This window comes from Nelumbo nucifera, chromosome 4 (assembly GCF_055504915.1).
Source record: "Nelumbo nucifera cultivar China Antique chromosome 4, China Antique-T2T, whole genome shotgun sequence".
NCBI classification, from domain to species: domain Eukaryota; kingdom Viridiplantae; phylum Streptophyta; class Magnoliopsida; order Proteales; family Nelumbonaceae; genus Nelumbo; species Nelumbo nucifera.
In genome coordinates, this window is record NC_142652.1 from 87,111,402 (window position 1) to 87,130,814 (window position 19,413).

Consider the following 19,413-nt stretch of genomic DNA (forward strand, 5'->3'; position numbering starts at 1 on the left):
TTGACCTTCCCATTGCCTTACGGAAAGGTAAACGCAGTTCTACACTCCATCCCATTTCCAATTTTGTTTCATTATCTCGTCTTTCTACCTCACATCGCCAATTTGTTTCACTTGTCTTCTATTTCCATACCTAACAATGTTCAAGAAGCTCTTAGTTCACCTAGATGGCGGCGGGCAATGGAGGAGGAACTTTCTGCTCTTCAACATACTCAAACGTGGGAACTTACTACTCTCCCACCTGGTAAGCAAGCTGTGGGCTGTAAATGGGTGTATACTGTGAAATACTTGCCAGATGGTAGTGTGGAGCGTCTGAAGGCCAGACTTGTTGCTAAAGGTTACTCACAGTTGTATGGTGTGGACTACATGGAGACATTCTCTCCGGTGGCTAAAATTGGTTCCGTTTGTGTCCTAATTTCCTTGGCAGTTATGTATGATTGGTCTTTCTTTCAACTTGACATAAAGAATGCCTTCCTCCATGGTGATCTAGTGGAGGAGGTATATATGGAGCAACCACCTGGGTTTGTTGCTTAGGGGGAGGTTGGTAAGGTGTGCAAGCTGAAGAAAGCAATTTATGGGTTGACGCAATCTCCATGTGCTTGGTTTGGGAAGTTCAACGAAGTGGTGAAGAGTTTTGGAATGAAGCAATGCCAGGTTGATCACTCAGTGTTCAGCTATCACTCAGAAGCTGGGAAGATTTTATTAGTGGTCTATGTGGATGATATTGTCATCACTGGTAGTGATAAATTGGGGATTGACAAACTAAAGGTATTTCTGCAAAATCATTTTCAAACAAAAGACCTTGGAACATTAAAGTATTTCTTGGGAATAGAGGTTGCCAGGTCAAAACAAGGTGTGAATCTGTGCCAAAGGAAATATGTCCTTGATCTATTGGAAGAAACAGGACTGTTAGGTGCAAAACCGGCTGAGACCCCTATGGAACCAAATGTTAAGTTGAGCAGTGATACAGGAGAAGTATTTGAAGATCCTGGAAGGTATAGACGACTAGTGGGAAAGCTGAACTATCTGACTATCACGAGACCCGACATCTCCTTTGCAATCGATGTGGTGAGCCAATTCATGCAGAACCCTCGTATACCTCATTGGGATGCAGTTCTTAGAATTGTGAGGTATCTGAAAGGAGCTCTAGGCCGTGGGCTATTGTATAAACCAGGAGGAAAACTTGAAGTAGTTGGGTATACAGATGCAGACTGGGCAGGCTCAGTAAATGACGGAAGATCTACAGGCTATTGCACATTTCTTGGAGGAAATCTTGTGACATGGAAGAGTAAAAAGCAGACGGTTGTGGCCAAAAGCAGTGCTGAAGCCGAATATAGGGCCATGGCTCACACTACCTATGAATTAGTGTGGCTGAGGAATCTCCTACAAGAAATTGGGTTTCACATGGATAAACCTATGAGATTGTACTGTGACAACCAAGCTGCACTCCATATCTCATCCAATCCTGTCTTTCATGAGAGAACAAAGCACATAGAGGTTGATTGCCACTTTGTGAGAGAGAAGGTTCTTGCTGGAGAGATAAATACAGAACATGTGGGCTCGAATGACCAGTGGGCAGATTTGTTTACAAAAGCTCTAAGCTCAGGGAAAGTGAACTATCTATGTAACAAGATGGGATTATATGACATATATTCTCCAGCTTGAGCGGGAGTGTTAAGATGTGCCGAATAGGGGTAGTTTAGTCTTCTTCTGTTTGTTAAGTAACTTGCTTATGTGGCAGTGTTATTAGAGTTACTCTGCCCCACACTTAAGTAAGGGCATTTCTGTCTTTGTAAACATTATTAGAATCTAATATAGATTAAGGGGGTCGACTGGATGGGTTAACCATCAGATTTTTGACAGACCCTTCTTCTTCTTCTTCTTCTTCTTCTTCTTCTCCTCTTCCTGTTCGGACTACTGTAGCAGCAGTCGAAACAAAGGCAAAATAAATGTCTAGAATGGCAGTATGTTAACATGTTTCAATAATCGGTTAAACCTAATATCATATGTACAAAAAATGAGGAGTATTAGATGTTCCCATCAACATATTTTGATTCTGTTAATTTCAATGGGGAGAAGTAGTTTTTTTTTTAGAAATTCAAATATATTCAATAAGTAGAGCCACAAATCGAACAACTAATGTTTGCTTTTAGCATAGATTTTTTTTTTGAAATATAGAGATGGCATTCTGGATGGGTGTTGTAGCCCCATCACAGAAAGCAAACTCTGAGATTGTTTATGCCAAATTTCGGTCTCATTTGATGATATCAGGCACACATTTTTACCAATGTCTACATGTAGATAAGTGAAAATATAGTACTTCAAAGCTCAAGGGTTGTGGCCTCCATTCAATTTAGATCACGATCCCCTATAGTAACTTTTACCTTATCCAATCAACCCAGAGAAAGAGAAATGCCTTTCATTGGGATTTGATGAAGAGAGGAGGGCACAGCAAGGAACATGCCACCTTCTACCAATCTTAAGAGAATGTAGAATGGCTAGTGGCTCTGCCAACCTTTGCTTTAACCAAACAGGTAATCCTCCCTCCAGAGAAGGGTTTCTCAATGGGACTTGATGAAGAGAAGAGGGCACAGAAAAGAATAGACCATATGATCCAACCACAACAAATGTAGAATGGCCAGTGGCATTACCAACCATCAAGGAACAGACCACCTGCTGCCAACCACAACGAAAGGCTAGTGACTGCCAACCAGTGCTTTTAATGATAGAATGGCCATTGACCCTAATCCAACCACAACCAGTGTAGAATGGTCACTCTGTTGACCATTGCTTTCACCAACAGGTAAGCCTCCCTCCTTCATGTTTGTTTTTTTTTATAGCATAATTCATAAATGTCAACTGTCAGTCAAAGTTTTCATGTAATATTTTCAATGGAAACTCCAACAAATGACACAAGTTGGCTCACATTTACTAAATTTGCTAACTTTTAAAAGCTTGGAATTCTCAGTGTGCACCTGTGGACCATCCTGAATTAGAAATAACCTTTTTCAATTGCATCTTCAATGTGCTGCTTTGGATTGTAAGGTTTACCATAGCAGGCAAGGAACAGGATAGTTACGGCCTGGCTTGTGAGGCAGTTCAATAACAATCCTAGTCAATAACTTTCATTTCTATATGCAGTACATTGCATCATTGACTGCATTACATCATAAGTTTTCTTCATCTTACCAAGGATAAAGAAAATATTCCAAAAAAATCATTACACATAGAAAACAACAAATGTCTATGAGGACAGTGAAACCACATCAGGTAAGCAAACTAAAGATGCTTCAACAAGTAGCATGTGGTTCTTTCATAAAAAGAAAAAGAAGCACATCATTTGAGGAAGGAAAACAAAAGTAGTTGTGGATAAGATTTTCACCTATCACAGAACTGAAGGCTTAGGTCTGTGAGAGATTTACAGTTCTCGCCTATGGCAATGATTCCTTTATCTCCAACCTAATAATGACAAAGCCAAAATAGCATGTTCCAAAATAGCATATGTTTATTAAAATATTCAGTTAACAAACATCTAAGATTCAGATCTTGAAAAATAGAAAGGAATAATAAAAAATGATAATAGATATTGTAAACTGTCCTGTAGGCTCAGTTTGGTTCTCTGTAAAATGGATGTAATCAGGCTGAAATATTTCACCATTATTTCTGACCCTTTTGTAGAAAAAACTTTGGTTTGCACCTTTGCACCTTGCCAATTTGTTTTGATGTAAATAGCAAGAAAACCACATTTTTATCATAAAAGGGATGATAATATAGCTTAAATATTTCTTCCTGCAAAACTTATGCCCATTTTACGGAGTAACAAATATTGCAAAAGATAAACTTCAGTATTATAAAAGCTATACTAATAATCTCAGCTGGAATCGGAAGTTCTGAAAGAAAAAAGTCAAGCACTCTAACAGGAAAATTTGCCACCAACTGCAAGTTAAAGATATCTTGGGACAAACAAACAAGTAGAAACGAGAAAATACAACATGAAAGGACAAATGGGATGTTAAGACCTTAACATCTGTAGGTGACATTCACTAAAACTTTTTTTTTTTTGATAAATGATTCACTAAAACAAAAATTAATTAATTAATCAATTGATTCTCAATCAAATTATACCAAACTATTAGCTTATTAACTCCACATCAATCTACTTTCACTGATTCACTCAGAAGTAGAAAAATGGGCATAAAAAAAACTCATCCGGTTCTTAGACCTTTCAAAATAAAACAAATTTTAAGCCTTGAACATACTCCTTGCTAAACAACTCCACCTTTATTGGGAAGAGTATCACATGTAAATCAACTAGTTTGAGCTCCTCAAAAAGGGAAAACTCATTTGCTCTCCTTCACCCAATACTCCAATAGATGCTTCCTTTATAAAGCTAATTGTTAGAATACTATCCACATATTAATCTCCTGCCCTTCTGTCTCTAGTGTTTGGCAATCCCTTTCTCCTGTTTGATGCAATGTGAACAAATACAATGGAGTTTAAGCCAATTGACAGATCTTTTGGTCCATGAGAAAGTGGCTCCTAATCCCCCACTAACTTTTCCTCTCCACCGCCCAAGAGAGACAAAGTTATGTGGAGATACACACAAGCTGTAGTACCATAGACCATTTGGAGGAAAGAAATGCAAGGATAATCGATATTCTCTAATAAAGAAAAAAGATGCTAATCAATCAATAGCAGTTAGGGTTGGAAATTGGGCAAAAACAAGTGAAGAATTTAGGAATTTCACCACTGATGAAATCATTAGGGGATAATATAATGTGGCTGCTTTAACCATGGCTGGTGTTCCCTAGGTATCTTGGACTACCTTCACTTCAAATGTCATCTAACTCAACTTTGATGGTTGCAATTTGGGGAATCCTGGCCTGTTTGAGATTGTTGGGGCTTCATGGTTGTAGGTTGAGATGGTATATGCAGTCCTAATACTGGAATCCTGAGAAGGCAGATTGACTGAGAATGTCAAGACTGCTGGAACAGACCAACAGAAGGCAGTTAATCAGTTTTACAAGAGGAGGCCACGTCAGCACAACTAACTATCCACTTGTAATAACTGCCATCCACTGGTAACAACTGCCTTGTAACAACTGTAACAATCAAGATTGTAAAACTATAAGTAGTAGAGCAGAAAAGGGAATAGGACGTTGATTCTTTCAGCATTAAACTCTCTCTCTCTCTCTCTCTTTTTCCTCTCTCTTCTTCCAAGAATTCAGGAGGTTGGCCCCTCGAAGAGCCCTGAGTTAGGCAGGTTCCTAACAATTTGGTATCAGAGCCAGCATGACCAACACAAGAAACACGTCAGTAGACACATGAGTGGATCAGATGGAGGTAGAGATCCATCGAATGTCTTCAGATCTCAAAGAAATGAAGGAATGCTTCACTGCTCTCCTCCTTCGACTGGAGCAGGGGGCAACGAACATTGATAGAGGAAGCCAAGAAGAGCGCAGCAATGAAAACAACTGCAGAACAAGGGCGGCAACAAGAATAGCCAAAATCGACTTCCCCATCTTCTTAAGCGGCGACCAAACTCCCTGGATTCTCAGAGCCGAAAGGTATTTCGATTACCATGAAACACCGGGGCAAGATAGGGTAGCTCTGGCTTCTGCGCATCTTGAAGGGGAAGCTATCCTCTGGTTTCAATGGTATCGAAGGGGGCACCCTCGTCAAACCTGGGCAGACTTCACGGACGCCATGACTGTCCGTTTTGGATCATCTGGGTTCGAAGATCTTAATGAAAATTTGGCAAAGCTGCGGCAGGTAGGATCAGTAAAAGAATACCAGATGGAGTTCGAAAGGCTAGCCGTGAGAGTCCAAGGGTGGACGGAGAAGGCGTTGGTGGGAAGCTTCGTCGGTGGCCTAAAAGAAGAATTGTGACTGGAAGTGAGAGCGATGCAGCCCACTTCGGTCATCAACGCGACAACACTAGCCAGATTGTATGAGGACAAGTTCAGTCGAGCAAGAAAGGTGCAGCGACCATGGGGTCCCGGAGCAAGAAGGGAGCAAGAAAGGACGACAACACCAGACAAGGAGGAAGGAGTACTGGGCCCAGGCCCACTGGTTCCTTTCAAACAGCTGACCTGGGCAGAGATGCAAGCCCGCAGAGAGAAAGGTCTCTGTTACAACTGCAAGAAAAATTTGGGCCGGGCCATCGCTGCAAGAAACAACAAGCGTTTCTCCTCCGAACAGATGCCGAAGAGGAAGACGACATCACTGGTTGCGGAGAATCTAACCCAAGGTGGGAAATACAATCCAATGGCACGCCTGAAATATCCTTACAAGCCCTTACGGGACTTGCGTCCCCTCAGACAATGAGAGTTGCAGGGCTGATCCTAGGACGCCAAGTGTCAATCCTCATAGACAGTGGCAGCTCCCTTAACTTCATAACTCAAGTCTTGGTGGATAAAATGGGACTTCCGGTTCAACCAACAACAGCCTTTACGATTCATGTGGCCAACGGTAACAACCTATCTTGCAATAGCATTTGCATGGGCCTACCACTAAATATTCAAGGTCATCAGTTTGCGGTGGACCTATATCCTCTCCATCTCAGTGGAGCGGACGTGGTGCTAGGCATTCAATGGTTAAGACAGCTAGGACCCTGGTCTGTGACTGGGCCCGTCTCACCATGGACTTCACATCAGGAAACTCTACAGTCCATCTACAAGGGAAAACATGCAAGGGCCCAAGGCCCATCAGTCTTGCAACACTGACAAAGCAAAGAGGAGATCCAAATCAGCCCATATTCATGCACATGGACTCAAATTGGACCTGGCCATCCTTAGCTAACAGCAGCCCAGATGGGCCTAGAGACTTCCAAAGCCGCCTACAACAACTCCTTCAGCACTATGGCAACGTGTTCAAAGAACCCCAAGGACTGCCACCACACCGAGAGCATGAGCACCGCATCCCCCTCATGCCGGGATCAGCCCCAACCAATGTAAGACCCTACCGGTACCCTTACTTTCAGAAATCTAAAATCGAGAAGCAAGTTCAAGATATGCTTAAGCAAGGGATAATACAGCCCAGTCACAACCCATTCTCGTCACCGGTAATATTAGTCAAGAAAAAGGATGGGACGTGGCGGTTTTGTATTGATTACAGAGCCCTTAACAGCATCACCATTAAAGACCGATTCCCGATACCAGTCATTGATGAGCTGCTTGATGAACTCAGTCAAGCCACCATATTCTCAAAATTGGATTTAAGAGCTGGATATCATCAAATAAGGGTACATAGGGAGGATGTTCACAAAACGGCTTTCAGGACACATGATGGCCACTATGAGTTCCGGGTCATGCCATTTGGGTTGACCAATGCTCCAGCCACATTTCAAGCATTGATGAATGACATATTCCGGCCATATTTACGTAAGTTCATCCTTGTTTTCTTTGATGACATATTGGTCTACAGCCCCAATTGGGAGGAACATCTGAACCATCTACAGGTCACCCTTGCAACACTTGAGGCCCACCAGCTGTTCGCTAAAGAGTCCAAGTGCTCCTTTGGACAAAACCAAGTTCACTACTTGGGACATATTGTAGAAAAGGGGACTGTAGCGGCTGACCAAGATAAAATCTCCATATACTAGGCTGGCTGCAACCCAGATGTGTGAAAGAATTGAGGGCCTTCTTGGAACTGTCTGGGTACTACCGCCGCTTCATCAAAAACTACGGCCTAATAGCTACCCCATTGACCCAATTGTTGCAACAAGATGCTTTTAACTGGTCAAACCAGGCCCAACAAGCTTTTGAGCAATTGAAACAGGCAGTTGCGAGCTCTCCAACATTAGCACTATCCGATTTCACAAAATATTTCATCATTGAGTGTGATGCCTCCGGTCAAGGCGTTGGGGCTGTTCTCATGCAAGAGGGGTGACCACTAGCCTTTTTCAGCAAGGTGTTAACATCACAAAAGTGGGCCAAATCAGTTTATGAGCGAGAATTAATAAGCAGTCCAACGTTGGCGATCCTACTTGATCGGTAGACGGTTCACAATTCGGACTGACCATCAAAGTCTGAAGTTCTTACTGAATAAATCAGTTCTATCCCCGGAACAGAAACGCTGGATATCCAAGCTACTGGGGTACGACTACAGAATTGAATACAAAGCAGGGGCTGCTAACCGAGTGGCGGACGCCCTCTCACGGCACCCACAGTCATTTCTGTTACTAGTATCTTCCCCAACTTGTCCACTCTTGGATCTACTGCAAAAAGAAGCCCAATCCCATAAGGAGTTACAGCAGTTGAAGGCCCAAGTATTGGCAAATCCCTCACTGCACCCCGGGTACACAATTAAGAATGATCTGCTCTTCTTCAAAGGACGCCTGGAAATCCCGGCAGCCTCTGCTCATCTCAGGAAGCTCCTGGAATTATTCCATGTCTCACCCACGGGTGGCCACTCCGGCATCCTACGAACACAAAAGCGCATCGCCACACAATTTCATTGGAAAGGCATGCGTACATCTATCCAGAACTTCATAGCCGGGTGTGCAGTATGCCAACAAAACAAGTCAGCCACTACAACACCAGCAGGCCTCTTGCAACCACTCCCAATACCAACCCAAGTCTGGGATGATATATCAATGGATTTCATCACGGGATTGCCCATTTCTTCCAGCAAAACAGTTATCCTTGTGGTAGTAGATAGACTGACAAAATACAGTCATTTCCTACCTCTATCACACCCATTTACAGCAGCCACAATTGCTGAATTATTCCTCTGGGAAGTTGTGTGCCTACATGGGCTCCCCAGCTCAATTGTATCAGACAGGAACCCTATCTTTATGAGCCGTTTCTGGGCTGAGCTTTTCCGCCTACACAGGGTTAAACTATTCAAGTCAACTAGCTACCACCCCCAATCTGATGACAATGGGTGAAGTGGATCCACTGGGCCGAATGGTGGTACAACACCACTTTCCATAGCGCCGCGGGGATGACACCCTTCAGAGCTTTTTATGGTCGGGACCCTCCCCCTCTACTTCCTTATGAAAAAGGAACCACCATAGTAGCAGCCGTTGAAGAACAGCTAACGCAACGGGATGAGGTGCTAAGGGAACTGAGACATCATCTCTTACAAGGCACAGCAATGGATGAAGCACACCTATGATAAACACCACAAGAATGTCCAATATGAAGTAGGTGATTGGGTGTTTCTCAAATTACAACCCTTCAGGCAGATTTGAGTTGCAAGCTGACAGTGGAACAAACTCAGCCCGCGCTATTTTGGCCCATTTAAAATCCTGGAGAGAATAGGATCAGTGGCCTACAAACTGGACCTTCCGGCAACATCCAAACTGCACCCTGTATTCCATATCTCCTTACTGAAGAAGGGGCCGAAGTCAGGAGTCATTACAAGTGTGACCCTTCCCATATTTTCAGAAGAAGGACAAGTGCAGACTGAGCCAACCCAAATCATTGATTTCAGATGGGTGCGCCGGGGAGGCAGAGTCATACCAGAGGCATTAGTTGTTTGGTCTAACCTTCCGGAAGAGGATGCAACCTGGGAATCCTACTTAGATCTGCAATCAAATTTTCCTACATTAGACCTTGAGGGCAAGGTCGCTCTAAAGGAAGGGGGGATTGTCAAGACTGCTGGAACAGACCAACAGAAGGCAGTTAATCAGTTTTACAAGAGGAGGCCACGTCAGCACAACAAACCATCCACTTGTAATAACTGTCATCCACTTGTAACAACTGCCTTGTAACAACTGTAACAATCAAGATGTAAAACTATAAGTAGTAGAGCAGAAAAGGGAATAGGATTGATTCTTTCAGCATTAAACTCTCTCTCCCTCTCTCTCTCTCTCTCTCTCTTTTTCCTCTCTCTTCTTCCAAGAATTCAGGAGGTTGGCCCCTCAAAGAGCCCTGAGTTGGGCAGGTTCCTAACAGAGAAGGGAGCAAACCCAGCAGACCAGAAACTTGGGATAATTCCCAGTCACTTTTCTAAACTGTGATTTCCAGAAATAGAATCTTATGCTGCAGTATAAGATTCTGCTACCAGTGCATTTCCATTGCTTGCCAGCAAGTAAAGCTCCAGAAGGAGTTCAAATGAGGGTCTATCACCACACCAAGTGTACACCCAGAAATACAACCTGCAACCATTTCCAAGCTTATATTTAATTCCTTGTAAAAAGACTGGGTAGGGCTTTGCAAATCCTTTCCAAACATTACAGCCATAGGGTTGAGAAGGGGGAGCGCTGTCCCAACCATTTTCCTGCAATCCATACTTGCTAAATCTTTTCCAGAGATCATTGGGTTCTGAATTGAAGTTCCAGTGCCACCTGCTGAGAAAGTGAGCAGTGCTAAATTGAAACTCCTCACTTTCCTGATACCCAACCTACCATACCTTGCATGACAGTGACGTTCACATTTTTATCATCTATATTAAAGTTCATTAATCTGTAAATGATAAAACGCATGGACACATAACATGCTTCTTGTTTCACCATCCTCATGCTTACCAAAAACCATGACCTTACATCCTAAGCATCAGTTTCCGAAACCCTACTCATATTCTCTGGTTGGTGAAGTTAAGAAACTAACACCCATCTAATGGCATTGCTTCCTCTTCCCCTCTGCAAATGAGTATACCATCTTTTTCTTTTCCTTCTTCAAGGAAAAATTACAGCAGATTTAGATAAGTCTCCTTTTGAAGGTGAACATGCAAAAAAAAAAAAAAATTTCTCAAGTGTAATTTGGCTTGAAAATGAGGGCAATATCAACAGTGGTAACAGCAAAAGTCAAATTTTGTCCTTTGAACAAGCTAATGGTCATTTGTCATCCCAGAAGATGAAGTAGCTTATAATCAATGGGATACAAAGAAATTCTAGAGCTTCTGCTCACATTCTATGGTAGGGTGTCATGATTTTTCTCCCACCATTTTTTTTGCTTTTATTAGGCCAAAATTAGGTTCTAGTAACAATAAACTGTTGCAGGATCCATTGGCAAGGGATATAGAAAAGTCCAAACAAACAGAGTCTAGGGTTTTTCAGCAACAAAGCAGCTTGGCGCTAGAATCTGGACTCTGAATTCTCTGGGTCTTTTTTCTTATGCTTCTTATTTCACTCAGCTGTGCTCAGTCCCTAATCCTCATTTCTTTTGAAAGGAAGTCTGGTCTAAGCCCAGTCCCCCTAAGGTTGGAGCCCTTTGTTGAGAAGTCTCTCTTGGGAAATTAAACACTTTGGATACCTTGCAAAAGAAAAGGCCCAACCTTTGCATCTCCCCAAACTGGTCTTTCCTTTGCAAAGCAAATGGAGAGAGCACTATTCTTTGTATTATCTCTCTCCTATACATTAAGGGCAGATCTGTCCTTTTACAACTTAATATAAATATATCTTTCAGGGTGTCGACTGATACAAGTGTCACACCCACCATTCAGCTGTTCTCTCTTTGTCCGTCTCTCTCTTTCTCTGACTTTCGAACTGACTTTGACATGGTATCAGAGCAGGTCACGACCTGAACTTCACTCAACACCTTGTCTACTACTGATTCAAGAACTCCATAACAGTATTTGGAAGTTCTTGAGTATCTTCTTTTCTTCTTGATGGTGCGCGATCCAAATCACCCTTCATCACTTCTCTTCTTGGATCGGCTACAGATCTGAACTCTACAGATCTGTTTTCTGGACTGTTGCGCCACTGGGTTCATTTTTTTATATATCTCCTTATAGAGACATCAAATCAGCCTGAAATTTCAGATCTGCTGTCGCCCAGAGCAGATCTATTGAACCTCTTTGGTTTGGATCGGTTTCGTCTTTGAGGGGTTTTGATCCATTTTTCAGTTCAGCAGAACTCTACAGTTGCCTTTTTTGGACATCAGCCGAAAGGTATTCTTCTTTTCTTCTCTGGTTCAAATTTCTTTTGGTTTCTGGAAGTGTGTGTTGTTGCCCTTTGTCATTCGATGGCATCAGAAAGGATGCATGTCCTTCCTATAAAGTTCAATGGTACGAACTATGCACTATGGAAGTTCAATTTTTAGTTCCATGTCGAAGCTAAAGGTCTTTGGGGGTACCTAGATGGATCTGTGTCTAAACCTGATGACTCTAACATCAAGGGACTTAATCAGTGGAAGATCGACAACGCAAAAATTGCATCATGGATTCTAGGCTCAGTCGAAACTGATATTGCTATCCCTATGAGAGGGTACATGACAGCCTATGAGATGTTTCAATATCTTGAGAAAGTTTATCAGCAATCGAATACCTCTAGACAATATCAGATAGAGGTTGACATTTTTTCTTACTATCAAGGAGATAGAAAGGTCCAGGAGTACTATGCTGGGTTCATTAACCTTTAGACAGAATATGAGTTAGTTCACATGGGAGATGATCCTTCAGACTGTTGTGTTAAATACATGAAGAAACACTTTGAGAGGAGAAAAATTATGCATTTCCTAATGCACCTAAGGCCAGAATTTGAAGTCGTCCGTTCTAATATCCTAAGCCGAGGAACACTTCCTGACTTAGATACTATTATTGGGGAGATTTTGAGGGCAGAAACTAGATTGACTACTCAAACTGCATTGGATGGAAGGAAGGATTCCAACATTGATGCTGTCTTCTTGGCAACTAAACCAAAGGGGAAGAAGGATTTCTCTAAGATACAGTGTTATGAATGCAAGGAGTATGGGCATGTTGTCTCCCATTATAAGAAGAAAAACGCATGCACCTATTGCAAACAGGTCGGCCACATCATCACTGAATGTCCTACCCGGCCGCAGAAAGGTAGTGGTCCAAATCAGAAGAAAGGGAATTACAAGGCCTATCAGACTGCTGTAGATGGTTCAGATGCCTACTCCTCTATCACTTCTGTAGCTGGATAAAATGACACTTCCAGCGGTATGTCTGAAGAAAGGATTTGACAGGTCATGTCCTCGGTCATCTCCTCGGCGTTTTTTGCTATCAGTCTGTCTGGTAAGTTACCAACCTATTGCCCTTCACCGAACCACCTCTGGTATATAGACTCAGGAGCCTCTAACCACATGACAGGGGCTACTCTTGGTCAGTATCCCAAACCCCATCTTCCCAATAGACACATTATTACTGCAAACGGTGAGAAACTTGACATACTTGGTTGTGATGATTTGTACTTATCTACCTCTAAATCATCTCCATTTCATTTATCCAAAACTTTATTTGTACCTAAACTCACCACCAATTTGATTTTTGTTGGCCAACTTGTAGAGGAAGGTAATAATGTCTCATTTACTTCTGATGGTTGCTTGATACAGGACTGGGAAGACTCTTTGCCTTGGAGTTTGAGAAGAATAAGACTGATTCTGCTTCTACTTCTTGTCTGCTTTCTACTACTTCTAGTTCGGAATCTCTTCATTGTAATAATGATTGGCATTTGTGGCATAGATGCCTTGACCATCCCTTCTCTAAGAAACCTGATTAGTTATTTGCTTCTGGTAGTTTACCTGTTTCTGTTTCCTTTAAGAATGTGAATAAAGATTGCATTACTTGTGGTTTATGTAAGAGTCATATTTTACCCTTTCCTTCTTATTTTGAGTATGCAATTGTTCCCTTTCATTTAATACATAGTTGTTTTGATCATAATTCATAGGAAAAAGAACTTGAGTAGAATTAGGGCTTCCCTATTCAGGGTGTATAGGTATTCACTGTCTGCTAAAACCCCTTAATTATATTCCTTGAAGGAAATACCCTTTGATTTTGATTTTATGTGAAAGAACTACTTTGTAAGGGTTAAACCCAATAATAGGTATAACATAGGCAGTCCCATCAGCTTGGACTCTTAGCGGGTTATGCCCATGAGTGGGCCCCACAATTGGTAGTCATGAGATCCATGCACCATTGGGTACTTATGCATTTAAACTTATACATCTTAATAGTGAGTCCTGTTAATCGGTAAAAAGTGGGACCTACTATACTGATTTGGTGGTGGGCATGACCCACCTTAATATTTTGATAGTGGGCCCCGCTGATAGGTGGGACCCACTAGTTTGATTTAATGGTAGGCCTGGCCCACTTTAATGTTTTGAATTTAAATATTTTGACAGTGGGTCCTATTAACAAGTGGGACCCACTAGGTTGGTTTGATAGTGGACATGACCCACTTTAAGGTTTCAAACTTAAATATTTTGACAGTGGGCCCCGCTGTCAGGTGGGACCCACTAGTTTGATTTGTTAGTGGGCATGGCCCACTTTAAGACTTAAAACTTGAATATTTTGACAGTGGGCCCCGCTGACAGGTGGGACCCACTAGATTAGCTTGATAGTGGGTGTAGCCCACTTTAATACTTTTATATTGAATATTTTAACAGTGGGCCCCACTGATAGGTGGGACCTGCTAGGTTGGTTTGATAGTGGGTGTGGCCCACTTTAATGTTTTTATATTGAATATTTTAACAGTGGGCCCACTGACAGGTGGGACCCGCTAGTTAATTTGGTAGTGGGACCTATTAAGCTGAAAGGGGACCCCACTGAATCATGTTATTTAAAACAGTAGATGGACCCTTTTTTTTTTGGTTCTTCTGAGGTGGATAACATCCACCGAATGTGATAATAGGTCTCCCTAATTATGGGTGGGAGCCATCAAAACGGCATTATTTATATCTATTATAAGAGTGAGGTATATCCCCTTTGAGGTGGATGAAATCCACCGAATGTGGTGTGCAGTGTGCTTCATATTGATCTTTTTCTGTTTTGTATGCAGGTATTAATACACCTGTTGAAAACTTAGTATCTCAGTGATCATAGTGGGTCCCAAGCAAGACCTTTTGTTCTCCTTTTGTTTTTATCTGCTGTGGTATGGGCAGTCCATTGAAGATTCTGATCTTCTGAGGTGGATAAAATCGACCAAACCAAAGTGGGTCCCAAGAAATCTTGTCAGTAGCAAGTGGCAACGTGTGCTGTTACAGGTGGTAAACCAGCACACCTATCCCTTTTTTTTAAGTGGATAAAATCCACTGACAGTGGGACCCAGAGATGTGTCTTTTATCCCATTATATTGAATGATCTTTTGAGTTGGATAAGATCCACCGAACATAAATTGAAATAAGATGTTGAGTTCTAACAGAATTCGAGAGAGAGAGAGAGAGAGAATAAGATAAAGATTGCAATAGATAAAATTTTTAAGGGGTAGAAGATGAAGATAAAAGCTATACCTGTGTATGGTTATCCTTAACTCAATCAGCAGCCTACTAATTCCTTCCTCTATTTCTTCTCTTCCTCTCTCTTCTTTTTTTTTCTTTCTCTCAATCTGCAGACCCCATTTTCTTCTACTCTCCCCCTTATATAGAGGGAGACAGTTATGGAGTAGGGAGGTTGCTCTCTTCATACGTGGGGTGGTTGCCTAACTCCCCCCCCCCCCCAATAACCAACACTTTATGAATTAACGTGGAGTGGAACAACAGAAAGCAGTTAATCAGTTTTACAAGAGGAGGCGACATCAGCACAACTAATCGTCCACTTGCAACAGCTGTAACAGAAAGAAATCAAAGATTGTAAACAGTATAAGTAGTGAAGCACAAAGAGAAATAAGACTAATTCTTTCGACATTAATATCTCTCTCTCTCTCTCTCTCTCTCTCTATCTATCTATCTCTCCCTCCAACAAATTCAGGAGGTTGGCTCCCTCGAAGAGCCCTGAGTTAGGCAGGTTCCTAACAAGTTGGTATCAGAGTCAGCATGACCAACACAAGAAACACGTCAGTAGACACCCGAGTGGATCAGATGGAGGTAGAGATCCATCGAATGTCATCAGATCTCAAAGAAATGAAGGAAGGTTTCACTGCTCTCCTCAATCGGCTGGAGCAGGGGGCAACGAACAACGACAGAGGAAGCCAAGAAGAGCGCAGCAATGAAAACAACCGCAGAACAAGGCCAACGGCAACGAGAGCAGCCAATATCGATTTCCCCATCTTCTCAGGCGGCGACCCAACTCCCTGGATTCTCAGAGCCGAACGGTATTTCGATTACCATGAGACACCTGGGCAAGACAGGGTAGCTCTGGCTTCTGCGCATCTTGAAGGGGGGTACGACTACATAATTGAGTACAAAGCAGGGGCTGCTAACTGGGTGGCTGACGCCCTCTCACGGCACCCACAATCATTTCAGTTACTAGTATCTTCCCCAACTTCTCCACTCCTGGATCTACTTCGAAAAGAAGCCCAATCCCATAGGGAGTTACAGCAGTTGAAGGCCCAAGTTTTGGCAAATCCCTCACTGCACCCCGGGTACACCATTAAGAATGATCTACTCTTCTTCAAAGGACGCCTGGAAATTCCGGCAGATTCTGCTCATCTCAGGAAGCTCCTGGAATTATTCCATGCCTCACCCACAGGTGGCCACTCCGGCATCCTACGAACACAAAAACGCATCGCCACACAATTCCATTAGAAAGGCATGCATACATCTATCTAGAACTTCATAGCCGGGTGTGCAGTATGCCAACAAAACAAGTCGGCCACTACAACACCAGCAGGCTTCTTGCAACCACTCCCAATACCAACCCAAGTCTGGGATGATATATCAATGGATTTCATCACAGGATTGCCCGTTTCTACCGGCAAAACAGTTATCCTTGTTGTAGTGGATAGATTGACGAAATACAGTCATTTCCTACCTCTATCACAATTGCTGAATTATTCCTCCGGGAAATTGTGTGCCTACACGGGCTCCCTAGCTCAATTGTATCAGACAGGGACCCTATCTTTATGAGCCGTTTCTGGGCTGAGCTTTTCCGCCTACATGGGGTTAAACTCTTCAAGTCAACTAGCTACCACCCCCAATCTGATGGACAGACAGAGGCGGTTAACAAGAGTCTCGAAACATATCCGAGATGCTTCGCGGGAGATTGACCAAGACAATGGGTGAAGTGGATCCACTGGGCCGAATGGTGGTACAACACCACTTTCCATAGCACCACGGGGATGACACCCTTCAGAGCTTTTTATGGTCGGGACCCTCCCCCTCTAATTCCTTATGAAAAAGGAACCACCATAGTAGCGGCCGTTGAAGAACAGCTAACGCAACGGGATGAGGTACTAAGGCAACTGAGACATCGTCTCTTACAGGCACAGCAATGGATGAAGCACACCTATGATAAACACCACAAGAATGTCCAGGCAGATTTCAGTTGCACACCAACAGTGGAACAAACTCAGCCCGCACTATTTTGGACCATTTAAAATCCTTGAGAGAATAGGGTCAGTGGTCTACAAGCTGGACCTTCCGACAACATCAATACTGCACCCTGTATTCCATATCTCCTTACTGAAGAAAGGGCCGAAGTCAGGAGTCATTACAAGTGCTACCCTTCCCACATTTTCAGAGGAAGGACAAGTGCAGACTGAGCCAGCCCACATCATTGATTTCAGACGGGTGCGCCAGGGTGAAGGAGTCATACCAGAAGCATTAGTTGTTTGGTCTAAACTCCCAGAAGAGGATGCAACCTGAGAATCCTACTTAGGTCTGCAATCAAATTTTCCCACATTAGACCTTGAGGGCAAGGTCACTCTAAAGGAGCGGGGGGGGGGGAGTGTAAAGACTACTGGAACAGAACAACAGAAGCAGTTAATCAGTTTTACAAGAGGAGGCCACGTCAGCACAACTAATCGTCCACTTGCAACAGCTGTAACAGAAAGAAATCAAAGATTGTAAACAGTATAAGTAGTGAAGCGCAAGGAGAAATAAGACAGTAATTCTTTCGGGAGGTTAGCTCTCTCTCTCTCTCTCTCTCTCTCTCCCTCCAACGAATTCAGGAGGTTGGCTCCCATGAAGAGCCCTGAGTTAGGCAGGTTCCTAACACAGTTATGGGGTAGGGAGGTTAGAGCAACCTCCCCACTCTTCATACGTGGGGTGGTTGCCTAACTCCCCCCCATAACCAACACTTTAAAATTTGAATTAATGTGGAGTGGGCCAGCTGTCAAATCTGCCCCCCCTTTCCAGCTTTATATTTATTTATATTATTTTATTTATTTATTTTTACATCATATATTTTTAATTATAAACAATAGTGATGTCTGGTTGTCTCCAGTTGTTTCACGGCTGGGATATAAGTATTTTGTCACCTTCATTGATGACTGCACTTGTTTTGCTTGGGCTTATTTTCTTCGAAAGAAATCTGAAGTGTACACTGTTTTTAAACACTTTCACGCTTATGTAACTACCCAATTTGATGCTCGAGTCTGTGCTAAGATCGGATTCAGGGGGAGATAATATTGATGGGGATTTTCAGAACTACCTGAAACAACATGGAATTCAACCCCAAAAATCTTGTTTGATCACCCCACAACAAAATGAGGTAGCAAAAAGGAAGAATGGGCACATCTTGAGTGTAGTCAAAACCCTTTTACAGGACTTCCATGTACCCTCTTGGTTTTGGGTGGAGGCGGCCAGCACTGCTGTGTATCTCATAAACCGTCTTCCGTCATCTGTTTTGAATAACTCTTTTCCTTTGCAATCTCTTTTTCACAAACCTCCAGACCTATCCATGCTCAGGGTTTTTGGTTGTGTTTATTTTGTCTACCTTCCACCCCATGAACGCACAAAGTTAACTACACAAGCAGCTTTGTGTGCCTTCATGGGATATAGTTCTAAACATAAGGGATTTCTTTGTTATGATCCCTTGGTTCGTCGCCTTTGAATCTCTCGTAATGTAGTTTTTCTTGAAAGTGTATCCCTTTTTGAACATATTGTGAAATTCCCAGCTCCTTCTATTTCCTTGTTGCACAGTTTTGATTCTACAGGCACCTCAGATATTGCATTGGCCCCTAGAGTATCTTGGTATGCTATTGGGGGGTTACCCTAGGCTAGAAAGCTTTTGGAAACCTGTAATAGAAAGGTTCACCAAAAAGTTAACCTTTTGGAAGAGGGGTTATTTCTATGGGAGGAAGAATTACTCTGATTAGATCCACCTTAGCCAACTTCCTTTCTACCTTTAGAATACCGGTCAGGATTGCAAACCTGGAGAAAATTATGAGATATTTCTTGTGGGAACCGGGGGATGAAAGAAGAGATCATCTTATAAAATGGGAACAGGTATGCGAACCTAAAGAATTGGGAGGACTTTGGAATTGGGAATCTAATAGAGAAATACAATATACAGCTCTACTAGGAAAATGGCTCTAGAGATTTCCTTTAAAAAGAAATAGATTGTGGCACAAGGTCATTGGAAGCGTTCACGGTACGGCAGAAAATGGATAGGATGCAACTTTGGCAACTCATACTTCTTCAAGATCCCCCTAGAAAGCAATAATATATGCATTACATTACCAACCTTTCTCAGTTTCACTCAGTTTGATGTGGGTAATGGGGAGAGGGTCTTATTCTGGGAAGATCTTTGGGTTGGGGATCTGCCATTGAAATAACAATTTCCCTTGCCCTTTTCCTTATCCAATTACAAAGCTGAACCCATCTCAAGATTTGGCTTTTCAATGGAAAT

At 42.6% G+C, this 19,413-nt stretch overlaps 1 protein-coding gene across 7 annotated transcripts in view; it reads right to left on the bottom strand.

Moving 5' to 3' along the window:
* Positions 1-19,413, bottom strand: part of LOC104613081 (F-box/RNI-like superfamily protein) — an 80,366-nt gene that overhangs the window by 12,402 nt on the left and 48,551 nt on the right. For all 7 annotated transcript variants that reach the window (XR_737887.3, XR_737885.3, XR_016085434.1 and 4 more), the window contains one exon: positions 3,380-3,456. Coding sequence is in view for 3 of the 7 variants with exons in the window: in XM_088902987.1 (XP_088759113.1) it covers positions 3,380-3,456 (77 nt within the window). In the remaining 4 variants the exon portion in view is untranslated. The remainder of the gene's footprint in view (positions 1-3,379; positions 3,457-19,413) is intronic.